Source organism: Meriones unguiculatus, chromosome 1 (genome assembly GCF_030254825.1).
Source record: "Meriones unguiculatus strain TT.TT164.6M chromosome 1, Bangor_MerUng_6.1, whole genome shotgun sequence".
Taxonomy (NCBI): domain Eukaryota; kingdom Metazoa; phylum Chordata; class Mammalia; order Rodentia; family Muridae; genus Meriones; species Meriones unguiculatus.
The window spans coordinates 110,096,235-110,120,443 of record NC_083349.1 but is presented as its reverse complement, the minus strand read 5'-3'; the positions used below and the strand labels follow the sequence as shown (position 1 = coordinate 110,120,443).

Genomic DNA, 24,209 nt, shown 5'->3' with positions numbered 1-24,209 from the left:
ACCTTCCCCTCCCTCTCACAATGAATGAGGGTTCCACATTCTTTAAGTTGTATTGTATGTGTCTATGTTCATATGTAAGGGTGTTTGGTCTCCGTGTATATCTGTGAACTACTTGCATGTCTGGTGTCTGCAGATACCTCCTGAAACTGGTACGACAAATGGTTGTGAGCCACCATACGGTTGCCAGGAGTCGAACCCAGGGCCTATGGAGTAACAGCCGGTGCTTTTAACCTCTAAGCCATCTCCATAGCCACAATTTCATAATATTCTCACTGAAACCTATTAAAATCTTTTTTGTTTACATTATTGTAACTGTGAGGTTTCCTTTTTTTTTTTTTTTAAAGTAGGAGTTTATGTTTCATGAATCTAACCACTCCCCACCCCCCTTCTTTTTAGACAGGGTCTTGGGCTGGCCTACCACATGTAGCCAAGATGACCCTGCATGTCAGATCCTCCTTTCTCTACCACCCAAATGCCTCCAGGCATCTGGCAGTACATCTGGTTTATGCTGGGACTGAACCCAGGGCTTTGTGCATGCTGGGTAAGCACTCTACTAAAGGAATCAGATCCCCAGCCCGGACCTTCTAAAGTGTACAGTTTAGTGATTTTTAGTGTGTTCATGAGATCATGAAACCATCACCACCTTCCGTGTCCAGCATTTACTACCCTCAATTCCGTGCTCATTAGCAAGCACAGTCTATTTCTATCTATTTCCGCCTGCCCCGAGAGCTACCATTCTTCTGTTGATTCTGTACGTTATAAAAAAACAAACGAAAAAAAAAACCTGTCACCTTTATATCTGACTTCCTTAGCTTAACAAAATGCTTTCAAGCTTCACTCATATTATACCAAAATCAATATTTATTTTTATGGATGAATGATATTCCATAATATAAATATACCACATTTTTCTATCTAACATCTGATTTACATTTGGGCTGTTTCCACTCTTTGGCTATTTTTAATGATATATGAACACTTGTATAGAAATATGTTCTTTCTCTTGAGTATTCATCTAGGAGTAAAACTGCTGAGCCACATGGTAACTGCCTTTTGAGAGACTGTTTTCCAAAGTGGTTGGACTAATTCCCACCAACACTGTATGACATTCTCACTTCCCTTAACATGCTTGCCAGCACTTGTCCATCTTTTTGAGGAGTTATTCTCGTGGGTGTGAGGTGGTATCTCACTGTGGATTCCTTTCTTTAAGAACTGTAATGTTGGGCACACTTTCATGTGGGTGATCATTATTTGTGTTATCTTTGGAGAAACCATGTGGGTGTGATTTCTACCCTTGTTAGCTCCTTCAAGGATATGGTGGAAAACAACAATAAACATTTAGAAACACCATACAGACACTGCATAGAGAGGGTCAGGGCCTGGGGTGTAGCTCGGCAGAGAGAGTGCTTGCCCTGTATACATGGCTTTGATCCCAATATCACATAAAAGCATGTATGGCACTTGTTTTTGTGTGTGTATGGGGGAGGGCACTGAGACAGGGTATCTCTGTGTAGCCTTGGCTGTCCTGGACTCCCTTAGTAGACCAGGCTGGCCTCGAACTCAGTGATCTACCTACCTCTGCCTGAGTGCTGGGATTAAAGGCCTGTTCGAGATTTGATGACACATACTTGTTTGTAATCTTCACTCTCAGGTAGATGCAGGAGGATCAGGAGTTTAAGGACATCTTCAGCTACACTGCAAGTACAAGGCTAGCCTGGGCTACAGGAGACTCTATCTAGATCTGCTCACACCTCTTTCTCAACAATGCACGTATCAGCCAAGGAACACAAAAAGGAGAAAGGGATAACGAGGTGTTGTTTTCCTTTCACTCAGCAACTAGAACAGAAGCTCTCTGAGGCAACCATGCTCACTCTGCTTCTTCTCTGCTCTGCCTCAAGCACAATCTATGAGAAGCAGGAACCTACTAATATACTGAAGATTCAGTATCAACTCTTTTCATATGGTGTTCTCTAAATAAATGGGTGAAACAGCACAGCCAATCTAATTTTTACTACGTCATTTAATACTTTTCTTCTTCTTCTTCTTCTTTTTTAATTATTTCCTTCTTCACTTAGAAGTGTGTACCAGTAGCCAGTTGAGCAAATTCCCCACACTATATATAGAGTCTCGTGAGGGCTTGGGTTGAGTCTCACAAAAATGGCTTGAGAATGAACCTGGATATGAATTACTGTTTCTAATTTTTAATAAAGTGGAATTAAAATTTGTAGTTCTCTGTTAAGGTAAGAGCAGGGGGAATTACAGACATGGAAAGAACCTGCATCACATGAGAACAAGTGTGCTTGGTGGCATTCACTGGGAATTCCTAAACAACCTTCGGTGCTTTTTGGGCCTGACTATAAATCTGTGTCTTCATCAGTGGAGGCACAGAAGTCCCCGGAAGCACTGTTTCTCAGACAGAAGTGGAGAAAGCAGCAGTTCCTACAGAAAGAATAGGTCTGGGCTTTTCCACCTGCTTGTACCCATCGGAGAACTCCCAACCCAGCTCAGCCCCAGTGAGTGTCTGGCACAGCTTGTCTCCTTTGGTTAAAATATTAACAGAAGTGGTGGCACAGGCCTTCAATCCCAGTACTCTAGAGGCAGAGCCAGGCAGACCTCTCTAAGTTTCTGGCCAGCCTGCTCCACAGAATGAGTTCCAGGCCAGCCAAGGCTACATGATGAGACTGTCTCCAAAACCCAAAAGAGTAAATTTAGGCAAGGTGTTGTGCTCTGAGTGTACCCTACCACTTTAGACTGCAATCCCCACTGTGAGGGAGTCAAGATCACAGAAACTTCAGGGACGATGGTGTTTGGGATCAGACTTCTGGGAGGGACTTAGGATTCAATGAGGTCTTTAGGATGGAGACTCAATGCCTCGATCTTGGTGGCTTTCCCAGGACTGAATTCTTTAAGACACACACATACATACATAGGTTCTGTGTCTCTTGCCATATGGTGCTCTGGCTGCCTCAGGACCCTTCCCCAAGTATAGCATCACTAGATGCTGGTCCCTGACCTTGGCCTACCAGAAGAGTGAGCCCAAACAAACCTTTTCTCTTTATCACTATTTTGCCTTAGGTATTACAGCAATGGAAAATGAACTAGTACATATTATATATTATATGACAGAGACATTTAGTATTGAACCTATCTGCCATCTTAAACACTATGGGCTCTTAATAATAAGAGTAATACTATAATAAAACAAAGAAGTCCCTTCCTACAATACCTTTTCTGAACTCTAAAGAGGCTAAGACAGAAACACAATGATAGTGCAGAAAGGAACAGGATACAATTGTCTGGAAGAGACCTTAGATAATTTCTTTCAAGAACAAAATCAATTTATTCATTTCCTGGCTCCTCCGTGCCAAACACTATTCAAGCAACTCGTGATGCCCCCGTGCATGAAAAACAACCCTCACTTCATGGAGCTGACATTACAACAGGGGAGATCAGAAATAAAAGAAAAAAGAGTAAGTAAACAAGCACACACGTCAGCAAACATAGGCACGAGGAAGGAAGGCAGTGATGAAAGGGAGAGGACTGGTTCTTCCAATGAGGTGTTCCTGAGCAGGCACAGCGAGTCAGAAGGCCCAGGGAGAGCATGCACAGCAGAGAAAAGGGCAGGCACCAGGGCCACTGGAAGAGCTGAAGGGAGGCAGCTTAAGGGCTTGAAAGCGATGAAGAAGAATTTGGTAGCAGTCAAGAGTTTGTAAGTTCCCATGTAGTCATTTCAGCACAGAAGTGAAAAGGGAAGCTGGAAGAAAGAAAGAACCCTTCATGCAAAGGAGACAGCTTGGGCATAGAAGGCCTTGTGAAAATTGCGTGAGTGTATGTACCGGAGCTGCCAAGACATTCTGATCGTGGTTATGGTTCCCCATCCTAACTTGCTTTTAAAAAAAGACCATTTTTAAGCAGACACTAGGAAAATAATCCGTCTCCATAAGCTTACACTAATTCATTACAGGGACTCTGCCACGTTTACTTCCTCTCGCTCCTTCCAAACGCTGAAGTATCTTTATGCAAATGCTTGACATACTTCATCTTCAGTAAACGTCTCTTGAAATATTTAAGGCCAACCTTTCATCAGCTGGACCACCTTCTCATTCATAAAAGAGGGCTTCACTACCCAGCAAATCCTTTTAACCAGAGCGCGACCTCTTGCCTCCCCTCCCGGAGCTGCTGACTCATGTGGAGGGAGACCTGAGAAGCTCTCACGCAACAGTGACTTCACAAAAATCCATCCCTTTCATCCTCAGGATGAAATGTGCTGGGTAAAAATCATTGTTCTGGACTTTCTGAGTGCAGAGCTACTCCAAGTGTTCTGTCAACATCTTGAAGCAACCCAGTATTGAACTCCACTCAGTGGGGGTCATTTAAAAATACTCTATTTACTTGGGGGAGGGAGAGTTGAGAGAGGGTTTCTCTGTGTAGCCCCGGCTGTCCTGGAACTTACTCTGTAGACCAGGCTGGCCTCGAACTCACAGAGAGACACCTGCCTTTGCCTCCCAAGAGCTGAGACTAAAGGCGTGTGCCACCACCACCCAGCTCCCAATAGGGATCATTTCCTGAGCAGCTGAGAACCTTTGGAATGGATCCACAGTCTGGAGTTAACAGCAAAGTGGCATTCCCCACAGGTCAGAGAATCCACTTGTTCCTATAAACTTTCACTATGGTCTCCAATTGTCTTTCACTCAGTAACACTGTAAAAATTTTTTACTTACTGTAGCTTTTTTGGGAGGACAGGGGGTCAGTTTCCCAGGTTGGCCTTCATATCTTGGATTAGACTTCTGGCTCCTCCCTTAGCCTCCTGGAGGCAGAGGCAGGCAGATCTCTGAGTTCAAGGCCAGCCTGGTCTACTGAGTGAGTTCTAGGACAACCAAGGCTACACAGGGAAACCCTGTTTTTTGTTGTTGTTGTTCTCTCCCTCTTCCTCCCTCCCTTTCTTCTTCCCCCCTCTCCCTCCCTCCCTCCCTCCCTCTTTCTCTGTGCATGTGTGTGTGCCTCTCTCTGTGTGTGTGGACAAGAAGACAGAAAAATTTTGAGCACTTCTGAGTAATAAAAAGCTTTTCAGGACTTTAACAAAACCTAAACTGAAAGGTAAAATCCCCACCCCCAGCGACAGTGCAGCTGGCTGAACTTCAACCCTGAAGTTCTAGAAATTCTGTCTCTCCTGTCACAGCCTGGCAGCCAGCGCCTGTGGGTGGAAGTGCTTTCATCTTTGAAGAAAAGACTTCTGTTTTTTCCTTAAGATTCAGACTTCACAGATGGAAAACAGCCCCTCACTTTGATTCATTCAGGCTTGCAACTTTTCAGTTGTTTGTATTTTGATTTGTTTAAATGAATTTAAACCAAAAAGATGGCGGAGACCTTGCAAGACCCAGGAATCTGCAGAGGTCAGAAGAAAGCTTCAAGGTCCCCACGACTGAGCTGAGGTGGTTGTGCACTGATATGTCCTCTGTAAGGGTAGCATGCGCTTCTAACCACTGAGCCATCTCTCCAGCTCCAGCTAAGAATGTTTTAAACTATTAATTTCAGGGCCCACTTCTATGGGTTGTTATAGCTGGTCCTGGGGTAATGAAGCCTGGGCATTGGGAAGCTGAAACCTCTCCAGGTGATTACAACGTATGAGGTGAACAAGGCACAGAACCTGCCACATTCGACATCTCATAACATCTCATGGCAAAAGGCGGCAATTTCAGTTTCTATGTTGGCTCACAGAGTTCCTCCCCATTGTTTGCTCCCTACGTAAATACTTCCACTCTTTAAGCCATGCTTGGTCCTTCAGTAGGCCCTTCATTAGCTTACCTCAGACTCCAAAAACAAAATTTACTGAGATTTAGTCACTCTATCAAAGAAAAGCTAAGTCTAGATTTATTTAAATAAATTCAACCCTGAATAACAACAATAACTACAACAACAACAACACCTGAAGTTCTCTTGACTTCTGAAACTTGGTTGGTCTGCAACAGGTGGAAAAGAGACATACTCAGGCACCTCCATGCAGAGGACATACTGTCTCCCACACATAAATGAAGGTTCTTCTCTAGACTGCCAGTTTTTTTCACATGCAGGGGTGTTTGAAGCACTACCCCATCAACCAGAACTTAGCCTTGCTGGAGCAGACAGAATCCAGCGTCTCAGAATGTCTTCTATGTTTTTAGATCTATTTATTTTCCTGTGTGTATCACTGCCTTGCCTACACATATGTCTATGCACCACATGTGTGGTGGAAGAGGTCAGAAGGGGGAGTCAGGTCCCCTGGAACCTGCCATGTGGATGCCGGGAAACAGAGCTGGGCCTTCTGAAAGGCTGACCCAGTGCTCTTAACCACTGAGCCATTTCTCCAGCTCCAATCTTCCTTCCTTTCTTTTTAAAGGCATAGGCTGACAAAGACTGCCAGTGGGTAAAGGAACCTGCCACCAAACCTGATGAGAAGAATTCAATCTCTGGGCCCCACATGGTGAAAGAAGAAACTGAGTCTTGCAAGCACTTCTCTGGCTTCTATAGCTCCCTCAAATAATAAATAAGAATAAATAAAGCAGGGGCTGCAGAGATGACTCAGAGGTTAAGAACACTGACTATTCTTCGAAAGGTCCTGAGTTCAATTCCCAGCAACCACATGGTGGCTTACAACCATCTGTAATAAGGCTGGCATGCAGGCACACATGCAAGCAGAATGCTGCATAACAAACAAACAAATTTTTAAAAGCAAAACGATTTAGATCCCTGCACTTGGGAGGTAGAAATAGGAGGATTATGAATTCAAGGTCACCCTTGGCTCCATGCCAAGTTTGAGACAAACAAAGAACAATAAAAATCCCCACAATTAGCCCCAAACACCAAAACACTGGCTATATGCTGTAGTGGTGGAAAGACACTGACACAAACCTCTGTTTACTCTCAAGTCTGTCTGGGAACCTTCAGCAGGGTGACTCAATTTTGATGTGCCTGTTTTCTCATTCAAAAAATCCCATTAGGACTCATATCTATTTCCCAGAGTTGCCTGGCAAAACATCTAGCCCAGGAGCTGGAGAGGTGGAGGATTTGCTGATCTTCCAGAGGCCTGGATTGTAATGGAAGTTTTGGTATCTTCTCTCTTCTGAGACAGGGTTTCTCTGTGTAGCCTTGGCTGTCCTGGACTCACTTTGTAGACCAGGCTAGCCTCAAACTCACAGAGATCTGCCTGCCTCTGCCTCTCTGAGTGCTGGCATTACAGGTGGACACCACCATACCTGGCAAGTTTTGGTTTCTCTATAAACTGAGTTATGTTATGTAAATATGTTGTTTTAATCCCTACGGATTTTAGCTGGGCTCTAGTTTGTCCATAGCTGACCACTTGCCTCGTGTGGCATTGAGAAGGACATGGCCAAGGGCTCTGAGGATATAAATATGAGAGCCCAGAAGGAGAAAGTGTGGTGCGTGTGGTGATGGCACGTGTGAACGATAGTTTGGAGAGACCGGAGACCAGAGACTGATGGAGCAGACTGAAGGTGTGGCAGTGTGGAGCAGACATACAGAAACGCTTCAGTGCACAATGGCTTGGAGGAGACTGCTGGACGCATGTGCTGTTGACAGAGATGTGTATAGCTCTAAAAGAATCCATTGACCCTAAAGGGCCGGAAGAAGTAAAAGGGTCTGCGCCCCTCTCCCCACTAACCTAATCTCTCCTACTTAGGGTTGGGGGTTGGAAGGGACAGGCTTTAAGGAACCCCAAATAAAGTAGAGCTTAAAAATGAATGCTACATTGGAGTTTAGCATTCATAATGGGCAGCTCTGATGTCCTCATCATGAACACACACAAACAGCACAGACTACAGAATAAGCCAGTTACAGCCTAGACTTTGCAGCAAGACCCTGTGGAGTGGGGGAGGGAAGCTTTAGTGGAGAAGAATGAAGAGTGGGATCCACTTATGTTGTGGCCCTTCTAACCCTAGGGAAGATAGTGCTTCTCACATTAACATCCTCTCAGGTCAAGGGTCTCACAGAGCTACCCCACCTTCAGGGAGGTGGCGACACATCTGGCTGATTCAGGATAGGAGGTAAGGTCCCTTTGGTTGAACTGGGCAGCCAAGGCAAGTGCACAGTCAGCCAGATACAGGCATAGCCTGGTCTGCCTTTCGGCAGCCTCCTAAAAAAGAGATCAGTGGCTTTGACCTTTACAAACCTGACAAGATGAGTCCACAGAGATGTCTCTGAGAGCCACTATGCTGTCTTTGCAGCCCTGGGCAGTCTGCCCACAATCCAACCTCTGAGAGGATAAGTGGAGGCTATGGGTTATTAACCTCTCCCTGGAATCCAACAGTGCTCTTTAAGACGGTAGTTCCCAGGCTGGCCGTAAATCAGAAGACTACGAATTTCCTTCCTTCTGTTTTTCCTTCAGTAGAGACAGATGGGCCCTAAACCCAGAAGTTCTCGTTCGGAAGGTCAGCGGCAAAGCCTCTGCTTTGTGTTGGATCACATTATGCGGCCAGGTTTTGCAGTGACTGCTTCCGTGGGGTTTGAAATCATTACATGTACGCAAAACCCAGCTTAGATACAATTGATCCCTAAAGTTTTAGAGGCTGAGACACTGTTCCTGGGACAGTGTGTGCCTCAGGCAACCGTGACAACAGGGCTATGAAGGTTGGGGTGCAGTTATAGGGAAAACCTACCAGAAGTGAGGGCAAACGACAAGAGCAATGCTTTCCCCTCCCATTCATCTTTTTTGTAATGGGTTTTAAGGATTTTGTTTTGTTTTTTTTTTATGAGAAAACCTTTAAAAGTAAATAATCAGATCACATTCAATGATGGTTAAGGTTCATGGCAGAACTAAGAATATGCTGTCACTGTTATGACTCACCACACATTACTGATTTTTCTGTTTCCTTTTTTTAAAAAAAAGAAGCTTAGGCACTCTAGGAAAACAAATGAGTTTTCCTGGCACATCTGAGAAACCCATAGTGCCTTTCTTCAAGTTTCAGCCTGAGGCGCTGCCTGGTCTGCTGTGCACTCAGGGTGAAGCTGCCCAGTGGCTGCAGGGCAACATGCTACCGGGTGCTCGCTGCCGGTGGCTGCAGGGGGGCACGCTATGCCTATGGGGTGCTCACTGCCAGCACAGTGACTGAATGCTCTTTCTGTGGAAGAAGGTCTCTGAGAAAAATCAATACAAAGCCTATCTGGCAGGCTATAAATAAACTCCCACTCTATGCAAAGCACTTGTATCAGGATGAGATTAGAGGATTAGGAGCTTTGTGTGGGGCAGAAATCTGGTGAAGAAGAACCCTTGAGAGGCCTGATATTTACAAGATAACCACACTTGGCAAAGTAAACTAAGATGAAAGGGAGACCTTCTGAGCTGTGATCACTTTCATGAGGATTCAACACCAGGCAATGGAAACCAGCAGGTGCAAACATCCTTATCTGGGTTCACGGCAAAGGAGACCAGGACCTTGGGGGTGAAAGGCTTTGCCTCTTGTTTGCAGAATTGTAAAGGGCTGTGTGAGGTCAATGGGGCTATCTTACCGCACTGAGCACACTTAGAATCCAGCTGCAGTGCAGCCCATCTCAACTCACTGACTCTGGAACCTCAACCTCTAAAATTCCTTGACTGGTCGTGACCCACAGTATGGGTAAGGTTCAACCAGTTCTTTCACACTCTTCTACATTTTTCCTAGACTGTTTTTTTTTTCTATGTTGTTCCATTCCACAACCATCAGAGTTGCAATAGCAGAGTGAGATGTATGATCCCATGTTAGATTCTCAACAACAACAACAAAATCCAGGTACTGTTTTGGGGAGAAGCCCTGGTAAGCAAGTCTGTCCCCCCATGAAGGAAACCTGTCAGATCTGAGGTTGGTTCTGCCCCTTCCATTTACAAAAGCTGAGACAGCTTTGGGAATGCCTGGTTCTTTTCATCTGGTTACTGTCAGAGTCTGTGGTTTTGGTTCCAGGTCATCTTCCCTTTAATTTCATTCTTTGATACACGCCCCCCACACACGTATAATTTTTTGTTAGTTTCTTTCCTCCAGAACCTTCGCCTTCAGCAGTTAAATCATCAGTGCTTGAGAGATTAAAAAGGGCATTCCTTCTCCCGGCTGGGCCACTTAAACACTGCAGCGAGGAGTGGTTATCTCTCAGGCCACAGGAGACAGGACTGTTTTGAATAATCAATTAGCTACGATATGCAAAGCACTTGGCATAATGACCGCCACCCCGTGCACACGCAGTAAGTGTGAGCCATTAGCACTACGCTTTTACCATGCATCACACTGTGACCTTTCCAAGCTTGTTGGAGTAATTTCTCCTTTTCCTTTTAGCATTTTAACTAGTTCTTTTCAGTGCAGTAATGATACTCAAAATCGTTTTTCCCTCTAAGGAATACTCTCAAGTTTTGTCAAAAACATCAGCAACATTGGATGTACTCAGACATTTTATCTTTGAATAAGGCTTTTTCCCCCCCTATCCTTTATGAAAATTTACCCCGCTGTTGCTGCGGAGAAACTGCCAATCCTTTGTAAACAATATGCTTTCTCTCTCGCACTCCTGAGGTACTGCGGACTGCAGCCAGGGATCGTGCATGCTAGGAAAGCGCTCTGAAAAGGAGCGGCAGCCTCTGCTTCGTTCTTGGCTCAGTACAGCTAAGGAACTTTCTGTCCTCCGGCCTGAGCCTCCTGGAGAGCCGAAGCCCACTGCTTTTAGAGAAGCTATTTTCTTCCTTTTGGTGACTGATTATGATGTTTCAACCTAAGGACTCCTATCTTCTATAAACTAAAAAATTCTTAACCATTGGTTCTTCATCCTAGTTCTCCAGTGCTTGGATTCTAGTTAGATGACTGCTGGTTCTCTGGGCTCCGTCTCTGAATGCATTAGTTCAGATTTTCCAGTCTACGCTGTGTTTTGGAAATTTCTCTTTTCCTTTCCTCTCGTGAGCTAGAGTCCCACGTAGCCCAGACTGGCTTCACGTTCCCAGTGTAGGTGAAGCTGACCCTGAACTTCAGCTTCTCCTGTTTGGGAGTTTTGGATGTGCTGGCTATCCCAGGCTGGCCTGGAATTCATTACATAGCTCAGGCTGACCTTGAACTTGCAGCAGGGGTTTCAGCACAAGCTACTCTGCCTCGAGTTTTGAAAATTTTTCTTACACCTATTTTCTAGCTCAGAAATTTTATTTTCACTGAGTCTGACATTTCATTACACATTCACTGATTTTTTTATTTAAAAATTATTTTTGATCCTGTGTGTGCATGTGTTTCTGTGTATGGGTTTGTGCATATGAATGCTGGTGCCTATGCAGGCCAGAGGTGGATACTGGAAGTTGCCTGATGTGGGTGCTGGGACTTAGACTCCAGTCCTCTGCAAGAGCAGCAAGTACTCTTAGTTGCTAAGCCACCCCTCTAGCTGTCACCCTGGAGTTTTTAATATCAATAACTTATAAAAGGGAAATTCAGGGCCTGGAGAAATGCCTCAGCAGCTAAGGGCACTGGCTTGACGTCAAGCGGACCCAAGTCTGGTTACCAGCATCTACAAGGTGTCTAACAACCCTTGGAACTCTAGTTCCAGAGGATCTGATGTCTTCCTCTGGCCTCACCCATATCGACAGAACACAGTCCAAGAATGGAGTCATGTGAGCAGAATTCTGAGTGCCTGTGAGAACGCTTCAACAAAGCAAGATAAAAGTCTTGTGAGCTCAGTTTCTTCAAGAACACAGAATTGTTCTTGGAACATGCTTGCACTCCCCTCCCAGGTATAATGGACAGGAAAGAGTTTACCTCAGATTATTCATTGCAACCTGCCTATTGGTATTTGTTTATATGCCTCTGTGGAAAAACATGGCTTTGTTGCATGCATGTATGGCTTGCCTGCCATGTGCGGCCTGCCATTTGTGATTAGACACTTGACTCAAGTGATTCCTCTTGACCCTCAGAGTATAAATTGTCTGATGCTCTGAATAAGGTTGGCTAATGCGTAAGACATTAGTCCTCATCTATTGGCTCCATTCTCCCCGGTCCCACCACTTCTAGAAAGTAAATGGGACACAGATAGACATGTATGCAAAACACCCATAGGTATAAAATAAAAATAACTCTTAAGCTTTTTTCCCTTTCCTAACAGAACTGCTTTTGTGCTGTTGTTGGGTACTTATCCAACAGATAAGTACTCTATCTGTTCCCTTGGTTTATCTGTTCATCTTTTGACTAAACCTCACTTTGTTGGTTTGTCTGTTTTTTGTTTGTTTGTTTGTTTTTTGAGACAGAGAACTCACTCTGTAGACCAGCCTGGCCTCTGCTTCCCAAGTGCTTGGATTAAAGACATGCACTACCACCCCTAACCCTCACTTTCTGCATCACTAGAGCTTTATAGTAGGCCTTGGTTTCCCCTAGGGTGACATTGGCCAACTCTGTTCTTTTTCAAGACTGTAATGTTGGATCCTTTAGTTTTCTAAACAGATTTTAAAATGAGTTTTCCAGGTTAACAATAAACAGAAACCCGTTGAACAGGGCACAGTAGCATGTGCCTGTAATCACAGCACTGGGGAGGCAAGAGGTAGGAGGAGCCCCTAAAGTTCTAGGCTAACCTTGTCTACACAGTGAGTTAGAGGCCAGCTTCTAAACCCCAACCCCAACTCAAACGAAATACCCATTGGGCCTCTGACTGGTATTGACTCTGTAAGTCAGTTTGATGATACATACTAGTGTCTGCACTAAGTCTTTCGGCCGATAGCAAGGCATGCTTCTCAATTTACACGGGTGCGCTTTATTTCTCTTACCAAGGTTTCATAGCTTCCAGTCTTAAATCCCTTTCATTCTTATCATTACTCTTATTGCTGGTGGTCCTGGAGACTGAATCCAGGGCTAGGCAAGCACACTAGCCCTGAGCTACACACTGCCAGTGCTCTTTACCCTTTTTACCTTGTAGCACTGCTGTAAGTTCACTTGTATGTTCTAGAAGTGTTTGCACAGGTTCTGTAGCACTCTCTACAGATGATCATGTTACTTTCAAAGGCCATTTTACTTCTTTTCAGTATTTATGCTTCATGTTGTACTGCCTAGGTCTTCTAATGTAATTGTAAATAGAGATAAAGTAAAATTAGACTTGGAGGACAAACAGGGAGGAATGTTCCAGGATTTAGTCTTTAAATTTTGACACTAGCTGGCAGTTTTTGTGTAGGTATTGTTCAGGGGGAAGAAGTCTGTCCTATTTTTATTCCTGGAATATGCAGAAGTTTTTCACAAATGGTGCTGTTCTTTGTCAGATGCCTTTTCTGCATCTACTAAAATGATCTTACAAATTCCTTCTTTACATTGTTAATGTGAATTACACTGATTCATTTAATGTAGTATATAAATCTACATTGCTTATATAAATTTAAATTGATATAAAATATTAGCCTTTTCACATGTATTTTTTTCCTCCTGGAAGCATGACAGATTCAACAGTAAAGCCATCAGGGAAGGAGTTTTCTTTGGGAAAATAGTTATGAATTCTATTTCTTTAACAAACATTTAACTAATTACTTATTGCTAATTTTTGTGTCTTTCAAAAAATATGCATATTGCACCTGGGCTAACCTTTTTTTTCTTTTTTCTTTTTCTGAGACAGGGTTACACTGTGCAACTCTGACTGGCCTAGAACTCGCGTTGTAGACTGGCTTCAACCTCACAGAGATCCACCGACCTCCGTCTCCTGAGTGCAGGGATTAAAGGTGTTCACTACCATACCTGGCTGGGTTATTAATCTTTTAAGATCACATTTCATCTCCGACTTTCAGTTTCCGTAAGCTCTGTAATGATGTCCCTTCTTTTCTCTTGACATCGGTAATTTCTATGGTCTCTCCTTTTTTCTTTATCGATTATTACTAGGAGTTTATACTAAACGTATCGGTATTTTTTAAAGAACTAAATTCTGTTTGATTTTTTCTTCTTGATTTGTGTTTCAAAGAGAACATTACAGATCAAATGAAAGGCTCCTTCCTCCTCTTCTCTCCACATACCCCTGCCTTCTCTTCCCCAGCAACCACCTCTCCCGAGTGTCATACTTACTATTCTCCTAAGAAATACGCATATTCAGATGAAGCTACATTCTGGTGGTCTTCTAAGATCCTCCCTTCACTTACCATGTTTCCTGCCTCTGCAGCCAGACGAGCAGCATAGCGGGCTATAAGCCGGTGCTCCTCATCCAGTCGGCTAGGGCTGTCCAGGACACTGCCAAGGAGATAAAATTAAACAGGTGTCTATTATTAAACATCTCTAATTCTTGTCTGTTCTTCAAGGAGAAAGGCTTGAGAACGAAAACATGTAGAAGCCCGGGTCACAGACACTAACATCTTCTGAGACAAGAGGAGTTGGAGAAATAATGAGGTGCATATACCATCTTCATGCAGCCACATGAGCATGAGATTTCTAAACAAATGTTTGGGAAAACTAACTTTATAGAGCTAGGTCTTGAACAAAACAAAACAAACAAACAAAATAAAAGGGACAAGAAAACTATGGGATCATGAAAAACAAAGGGCTAAGAAAAAGTATACTGAAGGAAAATGAGAAATCCTGGCCTGGGTTGGCCAAGCAAACTGTCAAGCTAGAAAGAGTTCATGTTATTAGACATTTACTTTTAACACCTCTTTCTCTTCTCTTAAAATTCTGATGCTACATAATGGGCTCAGTTTTGAGTGAACTTGTCCACTGTTGTTGCTCTTCCTCTTCCTCCTTTTCTTTGAGATAAGTGATTTCTGTATTGGCCAGACTGAATTCCCAATTCTCCTGCCTCAGTGTCCCCAGAGTAGAGCAGGGATTATGAGTGCCACTGTGTCCTGCCTCATCCATTATTGTTGCAATGTAAGAATTCATGCAGATGAGGTACTAGATAATATGGTACTTGATAAACGAAGATCAGCTCCACAAATATAGCTGGCTCCTAGTCATTATCTATCTATCTATCTATCTATCTATCTATCTATCTATCTATCTATCTATCCATCCATCCATGTATGTGTGTATGTATGTATGTATGTATCTATCTATCTGTCTATCTATCTATCTACCTATCTATCCATGTATGTATGTATGTATCTGTCTCTGTCTGTCTGTCTATCTATCTATCTTTGAGTCAGGCTCTCATTTTGCAGCCCAGTCTGGTCTTAAAGTCACAGTAGCCCTCCTTGTCTCCCCGAATGTTGAGATTACAGACATGAGCTTTATGACCAGTAAAAAGCTCTAGGGAAGGGTGGAGATATGGCTCAGCAGTTAAGAGCACTGGCTCCTCCTCCAGAGGACAAGGGTTCAGTTCTCAGCACCCACATGGCAACTTGTATTGTCTGTAACTCCACTCACAGAGATATATGATCAGACAAAACACCAATGTACATAAAACAAAAAAAAAATAATAAAAAATTTAAAAAAACAAAAGCTTTAGGGAGACAGGGATGATGATGAGTTGACTAGTGCAACATGGAAGGCTCAGTCAAAGGGTCATAAGTTCAAGGTATGGCTGGACCACAAAATGAGTTCAAGGAACTCTTCAAGAGTTTAACAAACCAAGAGTTCAGAGGCTGGGACACGTACCCAGCTACCATCTGTTGCACAGAGAGACCCTGACAGTGTACACAATTATTAACTCCTTTCTCCTTCCCGCAGGAGAAGCCCACCAAGCCCACCTGAGAGTCTGTAGGACCTGAATGTTCCCCCAAGAATTCAGTGAGAGAGAACTGTCCCTAAATAATGCCGTAGCTCAGCCATACTGGTGATAGTATTGGAAACAGTATGAAATGCAACAGTTAAAATAGCGCCTTTCATTTAGGCATGTTTTTGTTTGCTTTGTGTGTGGTGTGTGTGCATGTGTGTGTACTGGCAGGCTACAATGGCATGCTGGTGAAGGTCAGAGGACAACTTTCAGGCATCAGTTCTTTCCTTCCTCCACCTGGGTTATCATGTCCATCTCCAAGGGCTTTTACGTGCTGAGCCATCTCACCAGGCTCCAACAGTCCTTTTCATATGTACATATTTCTCAGTCATGACTGTTGAAAAAGAGAACATAAAAGCCATGTCTTCCCTTGAGAATGTTCCAGCTTTGAAACTTCAGCCCTCTCGGGGGTATACGGACTCCTTTGGTGTAACCAGTAAGGACTGTACCTTTCTTCCGAGGAGACTTTTTAACTCCATGCTGAAGTGAGTGCCAGGCTTGGCCAGGCTCTTACTCTTGTGGAAGCCAAAGCTTTGGCAATTAAGTCTGCCAATCACAGCTGGCAGCTGTTCAAACACACCACACATGCAGAGCCTCTCCTGCTGGCAACCCCAAGAACCAGATCTCACCCCCTCCCTCAGAGCAGCCTTGGCCGCGCTCCCAGTGCTGCTGCTCTACCAACTAACCGTGTGCAGTGCTGCAGACGGGCCACATAGGAGGCTATCAGCGCATGCTCATCAGCCAAGAGATTGGGCATGTCCTGGCTACACTGTAACCTGGGAACGATGGAAGCAAAGACAGCAAGCATGACACAAGAACAGAGGGAGAAATGAACATGGATTAAAACCATAAATGTAAAAGCAGAAAAAAAATGAGCAACTCATGATAAAGAAAATAATAAAACCACAATGCATAATGGAATATGGTGTTAGGTAATGGAGATCTGCCCAACCGATACACAAGATACATTAAGTCTTTTCTCTTTTTGATTTGTTTGACTGGAACCTGTCCCAAAGGGAGACCCGTGCTTCCCAGTTCTGCTTAGGTTGTGGGCTCTGGGATAGGATTACTTTTTAGGAAAAGCCCTCTGGCAGGGGGCAAAAAAACATAACTGAGCACAGTCAATCTATTTATTACTGAGTGACACCCTAATGATAGGCTTTTATGGCTTAAGAATTTCCAGTGTTACTGCACGCTACCTGCCAGTTAAGTATCTCTATTTCTATTGAGCTCTCTATTTCTATTGCGTCCTCATAGAATCAGCACATGGATGAACTCATTAGAATTGCATTTAACGGTAAGAAAGGCTCCCTCTTACAGGAATATGGAAGATCCATAAGAATGGGCACTTAAAAAAAAAAACAGCAACTTTTAGCTCTAGAAATGATAAAATTACAGAGTAATCTAATGGCTGCTCTCTATGCACCTATCACCAAACTTGAACAAGCCTCAACACTTAATCAGTCCCGTTTAGTCTAGCTTTCCTTCCCCAAATTCATTTTTTATAATTACAGTCATTCATTCTTTTGGAGGGGGGGGGTGCCATAGCGCATACGCAGAGGTCAGGGAGTCAGTTCTCTTCTTCCACCAAGTGGGCTCCAGGTATCAACTCAAACCACCAAGCTTACCAGCACATGCTTTTTGCCCACTGAGCCATCTTGCCCTTTCCCCTTAGCCACCTTTGTCTGCACTAATCATATTTAGATCTAATCATATTTAGATCTCAGGCAATCCTTTTACCTGGGAACCCCTGTGCCTATGTGTCTGTGAGACAGTGAAAACATTTCACAGAATCTCAGCATTACCACAGCTAAAACTTTTGGTGTTCTAATGAAGCCCATTTGAGAACTTTTTTAGATCTTATAAAATGTCCTCAGTAAGCATAACCATTCAAAGCAAGTTTCCACTAATTTGATTGACATGCCTCTTTCATGTTGTGTTTGACATATTTCTATTTTAAATCCAGAACAGTTCCCTCTTTCCCGTTTCTTTCATGTATTTGTGAAGCCAAGCTACCTTGTGGAATATTCCACATTCTGGATTTTATTGGTTGCTTTCTGTGGAATCATTGAGCTTGTTTTTTTATTCTCTCTGATTACATCTAGATGCTTAAGTTTTTGCTTTTGTTTGTTTTGAGAAAAGACAAGAATCTGGTGGTCTCCTCATTCTTCAGCAATATTCAAGATGACCTCTACTGCACATTTATGTCATATTGCTCCATTGTCACCTGCCTTCCTTCATCAACCTTTAATCTTATGGTGAGAGAGACAGAGAGAGAAAGAGAAAGAGAGGGAGAGAAAGAGAAAGAGAGACAGACAATGTTTATCAAAGACTGACTATGTAGCCCTGAGCGGCCTAGAACTCAAGAGATCTGTCTACCTCTGCCTGACACCTGGACATTTCTAGCGTTTAAAAAATATTTTATTTTCATTTTTAATTACATGTATGGGTTTGTGCATGACAGTGTGGTACCTTTGGAGGCCTAAAGAGGGTATGGAATCTCCTGGAGCTGGGGTTACAGATACCTGTCTGCTGACCAACGTGGGCTAGTTGGCCCACAAGTTTCTGGGGGATTCTACTCTGATCGCACAGTAGGCGTGTTAAGATTACAAGTATGCACCATTCTATCTGGCTTCTTCCTGGATCCCAGGGATGCCTGTGCAACAAGTGCTTTGGCCCACCGAGCCATCTTCTTGGCCTTGAATTTGCTTTTTTAAAAAAGCATGCGATGGTTTGAAGGAAAAATATCCCCCGTGGTCTCAGGCACTAACACTTGGTCCCCGCTGGTGGTGGTGTTTGGTGAGGTTTAGGTGGCCAGCTGAAGAAAGCATGTCGCTGGGACAGGCTTTAACATTAAGTCCACACTTCCAGCTTGTTCCCTTCTCCGAGCCTGCATCTGCAGACAGGCACTCTCCGCTCTGCTTTCCTGCTGCCGCGGCTGCAGCTGCTGCACCGCCCTACCATGACGGTGCCCCCTCCCCCCAAAGAACAACAACAAACCCCCAAACATTTTATCTAATACGTTGCCTTGGTTATGGTCTTTTGTCACAGTAACAGCACAGCAACTAATACAGTGTGTGTCTGTGTGCACATGTGTGTAGGGTCAGAGGACTACCTTCATGAGTTGGTTCTCTCCTTCCACCATGTGGGTCATTCCATGCATATATGTACATGTGTGCATATACATATACATATACACAATAGTTGTGTGTTATGGCCCTGCTACTGTTTTTTGTTTTGTGGGTTGTTTTTTTTTTAGATGTATTATTTATGCAGTATTCTGCCTGCATGTATGCCTACAAGCCAGAAGAGGGCACCAGATCTCATTGTAGATGGTTGTGAGCCACCATGTGGTTGCTGGAAATTGAACTCAGGACCTCTGGAAGAATAGACAGTGCTCTTAACCTCTGAGCCATCTCTCCAGCCCCTGCTACTGTTTTTTTGAGACATGGTCTCATACACCTCATGCTGGTCTCAAACTTGGTATGTGGCTGAGGTTAGTGATGAGCTCCCTACTCCCCTCCCAGGGCTTCTCTGTGTATCCTGGCTGTCCTGGAACTTGCTATGTAGACCAGGCTGGCCTCAAACTCAGAGATCAGCTTGTCTCTTTCTCCCAGTGGCACCAGGTGTGCCAGCATGTCCAGCTGGTATTGGGCTCTTGCTCATCCTGCCTCCACATCACAAATGCTAGAATCACAAGCATGTGCCAACACACTCATCCACAGTTACTCCTTTAGACCTAATTAATTACTTGACAGCAGCCGAACTAGCTTCTGTTCTAGTGGATTTATTCTGTGCCTGATGTGTGCAGGCACAGGGTGCCACGGTGACTGTGGAGGTCAGAGGTCAACTGTGTGGTACTGCTTCTCTCCTCCCCCATGTGGTTTCTGAGGATGGAACACAAATCCTCAGTCTTGGCGGCAAGAACCATCTCACCAGCCCAAGAGTAATGATTTTACAATATAATTAAATAATAATAATAATGATAAGTACTATGCAGAAAAATAAAATGTGAAATGGATGGAAAGTTTTAGATTTTTAGATTAGATGGCGACATTATGACAGAATTTAAGATAATGATGTCTTTCAACTCTTTAATTTCTATTCAAAGTGCTGACATTTAGGGCTGACCTCCAGTGAAGGCTAAAAGCATCAAGTGACTCTAATGCACTGGTGGACAATTATTTACTAATACTGTCTGCCTTAGTGGAAGCAGCCCCAATCACCAAAGACTGGCTGCGCTGATGAAAGTGTCTATTACACTCCTCACTGAAGGAGTTCAACCACTCAGCCATACTCATCTTCCCCCTCACTCGGCCCGTGGGTGTGCTGAAGTGATTCATCTCCATATTTAAGATTCTTAATAATGTCACAGGGACCAAATTTTGTACCTTTGATTTTTTTTTCCCCTGCAACAATCAGAAGATACTATTAACAAAACAGATGTGAAGGCCTCTGTGACCTGCTGTAATCAGAGGCCATTATCTCCTGTGTTGAATTCAATAATGAATAACAGACTGATTTCCAAGGCGCTGTTCCTTGGCTGTGATACTCCAAAGTCTAATAAGAACAGCTTGTCTTTAGAAATACAGTTTATCATTTTAGCAACCTTATTCTACATTCATGAAGTTAAAGTGTCTGCCTTCTCAAAGGGCCAGATAGTGAGTATTTTAGGCTTCGGTGGTCACTGGATTCCCGTTACAACTGCCATTGATAGCATGCCACAGATAGCATGTAGTCAAATGGACATGGTGTGTGGCCATAAAACTTTATTTATAAAACAAGGCTGTTACCTGCAGAGTGCAGTTTGCAGTCTATATGATAGCTGAAAAGTGGTCTGAGGCTAGACACATCTCACTCACTATGTCATCATCTTCTGCAGGGTTCAGGAGTCTTTGTTTCATATTTTCAAATTTGGGTAATATTAGTCACTAAAGAAGCCTAGGGCACACTGCCTGGTTTGACTACTTTGTTAAAAACCTACTTTGACTGCAAATATGTTCCAGAGTCCTCAGCGCCTTGGATGAATTTAGGCGTAACCCAGGGATGCACTGTGATCCTGGTGAGAGGCTAAGGCAAGGACAGCAGTTCCACTCTTCCATGGTGACACAATCAGGAACTGGCACATTTCCTCGAACCCCTCTCTGACCATGGATCGACTGTACAGTACTCCAGATCCAACAGGGCCATCCCAGGCTACAACATATTAGTTTGTGTTGTCCCTGGCAGGCTGTGGTTATGCACAAGTCTTGGGTGCTCTTCAGTTTGGTCTAAGTTTGAAGGGAATGAGATATCAGATAACACCATACAAAATGAATGAAGACCAGCACAAGGGTAGAACATGGAGCCACATGAACTAATTGGCTTGAACCAAAGGTCAAAATGAGAATAAGAAAACCAATATTTAGGAAACGAGGCAATACTAGCAAGTTAAATCAAAAGTCATATGCAGTCCGGTGAGATGGCTCAGCAGATAAAGGTGTTTGGTATCAAGCCAGATACTGGAATTTGATGCCCAAGACCCACCTGACAGGAGGAGGGAACGGACTCCTATGAGTGGCCCTTTGGTCCACACTTGCCTCCCTCTCCAAAATACATAAAAACAATACAAATTATTGTTATTTTTAGAGGGGCTTGAGACAAGTTCTCTTTATATAGTCTTGGCTGACTTGGAACTCCCTATGTGGCCCATGCTGGCCTCAAACTCATAGAGATCCACAAGCTTCTGCCTCTTGAGTGCTGGAGTTAAAGGTGTACACCTCTACATACCTGGCTAAAAACACAATATAATTTGTGTGTGTGTGTGTGTGTGTGTGTGTGTGTGTGTGTATGTATGTATGTGTTAGAGAAAAGAGAGGGGGAGGGTCTCACTATGTAGCTCTGTCTGTCTTGGAACTCACTCTATAAACCAGGCTGGCCTCAAACTCACAAAGATCCACCTGCTTCTGCCTCCTGAGCGCTGGGATTAAAGGCCACCACTACTCCCAGCTTCAAATAACTAATTAAAAAAAAAAATCAAATGCAAAACCAAGCAGTTACTGGTATGTAGGTTTAACTGGTGACTTTAAGTACATACAAATTATAACTAAGCCCCCTACATGTCAGCACTTTTAATAGAAATTAAAGAAATTAAAGAGTTGAAAGACATCATTGTCTTAAATTCTGTCATAATGTTGCCATCTAATCTAAATGTCTAAAACTTTCCATCCTTTACAATAGACGAAAAATAGTGATGTGGTGAGCGCTCACTGGGGCAGAGCAGAAGCCAGCCAGATGGTGCCGCTCTTCACTGGCACAGGTGCGGGAGGGTACACATACACAGAACTGAGGGACTCGTGAAACACTCCCTGTCTTTCTGACTGAAACTCAGGAAACCGATATGGTTGGGAATTGGATGTGGAGTCACTAACAGAAGGCTTACATCAGAGCCTGAAGAAACAGCACACAACGGCCCATAGGGCAATAGAGCCTGGGGAAAGTGGGAAGAGATCAAAATTTAACTACACTGGAATTTAGAGTATAACAAAAAAAATTTAGTTCCTTTGAATTTTAGTTGTTTTCCTTTTTCATCTTCCAAACACAAGAATAGGAAGGAAAAAGACCATTTGGTCAAACGGTATGAAGCACTTCAAAGAAGACGTCACGGCTGCTATATTAGCAGTAAATTGGTATTTGCACTGTCCCCCGCCATCAGCAATACCAACAGCAAATCAGAAGACAAATCTCTGGCTCTAGAAAGCCCTGCAATGCAAAGAAATGCTGGTGTTTTGTTACAGCAGAAGAAATCTGGCCCCTGTCAAAGGGGCTGGAAGGCATCCTGGGAGAGAATAATGAGAATACCAAGTCCCAGGGGCTAGAGGGATGACTCAGCAGTGAAGAGCACCTGTTGCTTTTGCAGAGAACCCGGTTTCAGTTCCTAGCAGTTGTGGGGCCTCACAACTGTCTGTAACTCTGGTTCCAGGGCATCTGACACCATCTTCTGAACTCTGCAGGCACCAGGCATGCATATGGTTTACATACATGCAAGCAAAACACTCATACACGTAAAAAAGAATGCAAAACTCCAAAAGAAAACAAAGAGACCACCCAGTATCCCGAGCACCGAGTAACTTCAACAGGAAAGCCCTTCTGGAAACGGGGACAGGCTAGGACACACACTGAAAGCAGCGGTAGCGCTCTGGCAGAAGGCAGCATGCTGGAGGCTGGTCTGCTGCGTGTTGCTGGCCCTCAAGATCTGGTTACACCTAGCCTTGTTTTGTAAACCTGCCTAAGTCATATCTGATTGGTTGATTAAACGACCTATATGTGGGCAGGGCAGGATGCGGTAGGCATGGCTAAGGTTCCTGGGCTTGGAGAGGACAGGAGAATCACAGGATACAGAGGGGCAGGAAGTGAGCAGGAAGGAGGATGCTATGATGGGTTAGTGTGGAGAAAAAAACCACATGGGCCAAGAGGAAGGACTCCAACAATGGCATGAAAAGGCCCAGATTAAAGATACAAGCCAGTACCATGGGATGGAAGGCAGACCACACGAGGAGGATTACGGTGGACGGCAATGGATGGGGGCTGAGGGGTGGGTGGTGAGGCTGTCGAGCTAACACAGGCAAAATCTACGCCCGGCCCAAGGTGAACTATAAAATCTAACAGGGGTCTATGTTTCACTATTTGTGATAGCGGTTTAGATAAAAATGTTGTGATAATCTTAGGGATAATGATAAACATTATATAGCCCAACGCTCATTTTTTAAATTTACAATAACAGTAGTAGCTATGGACCACCCTTGGTCAAAAGTCCATCCCTCTACGGCAAAATGTACAATGAGCACATTCAGCACTGTGCAGCCAGCAGTCACTTCCAGGCTGAGACTCCAAGCTCTACAGAGTGAAAATGGCAAGAGGTGTCATTCACGACCCCATAAGCAGTCCTGTGGGCAAACCTAGCTGCCTTCTTCCCCACCACTGAAAGAAACACTATGTCAGCACACCAGGGTGGGGGAGATGGGCTGGCAGAAGGTCCTCCTCTGGATTATCTCTCTTTCTCTCGCTCTTTTTAAAATTTATTTTCTTTCTTGCAGGGAGGGTGTGTAAGACAAATGTGCGTATGGGGGTGTGGAAGCTGGAGGAAGATGGTCTGTGCCCTGCTCTAACGATCTCCACCCTACTCCTTTGGGACAGCGTCTCCTGCAGTGGGAGCACAAGCCTCGTGACCCCCTGTGTCTGCCTCAGCCTCCAACAATGCTGGAGTTACAGGTGCACGCACAGCCACATGTAGATCTCTAACAAGGCTGCCAGGGTCCTAACCAAGGTCCTCATGCATGCGCAATGAGCGCTATTACACACCAAGCTACCTTGCCAACCCTGATTTTTCTTAACGAATCCAAACATTCAGAAAACTGAAAGGATTTAGGGGAAGACAGCTCTTTGATTCACTGCCTCTGGGCCCCTACTGCAGGATAAGCGACGGAGGAAGAAGGATGCTGTCCAAGGAGAGCCCGAGGAGAAAGACGAACAGGCCTATGACCTGTCAGGTCCTCCGCAAATCCTCTGCTGGGCAG

General features: G+C 44.1%; 1 protein-coding gene across 12 annotated transcripts in view; it reads right to left on the bottom strand.

Moving 5' to 3' along the window:
- The window catches only part of Dtnb (dystrobrevin beta), a 201,574-nt gene that overhangs the window by 37,737 nt on the left and 139,628 nt on the right, over positions 1-24,209 (bottom strand). For 10 of the 12 annotated variants that reach the window (XR_009584951.1, XR_009584948.1, XR_009584956.1 and 7 more), the window contains exons 11-12: positions 16,341-16,430; positions 14,090-14,177 (exon numbers count right to left, since the gene is read on the bottom strand). Coding sequence is in view for 3 of the 12 variants with exons in the window: in XM_060365205.1 (XP_060221188.1) it covers positions 14,090-14,177; positions 16,341-16,430 (178 nt within the window). In the remaining 9 variants the exon portion in view is untranslated. The remainder of the gene's footprint in view (positions 1-14,089; positions 14,178-16,340; positions 16,431-24,209) is intronic. The other 2 variants (XR_009584953.1, XR_009584957.1) reach the window with 1 other exon arrangement.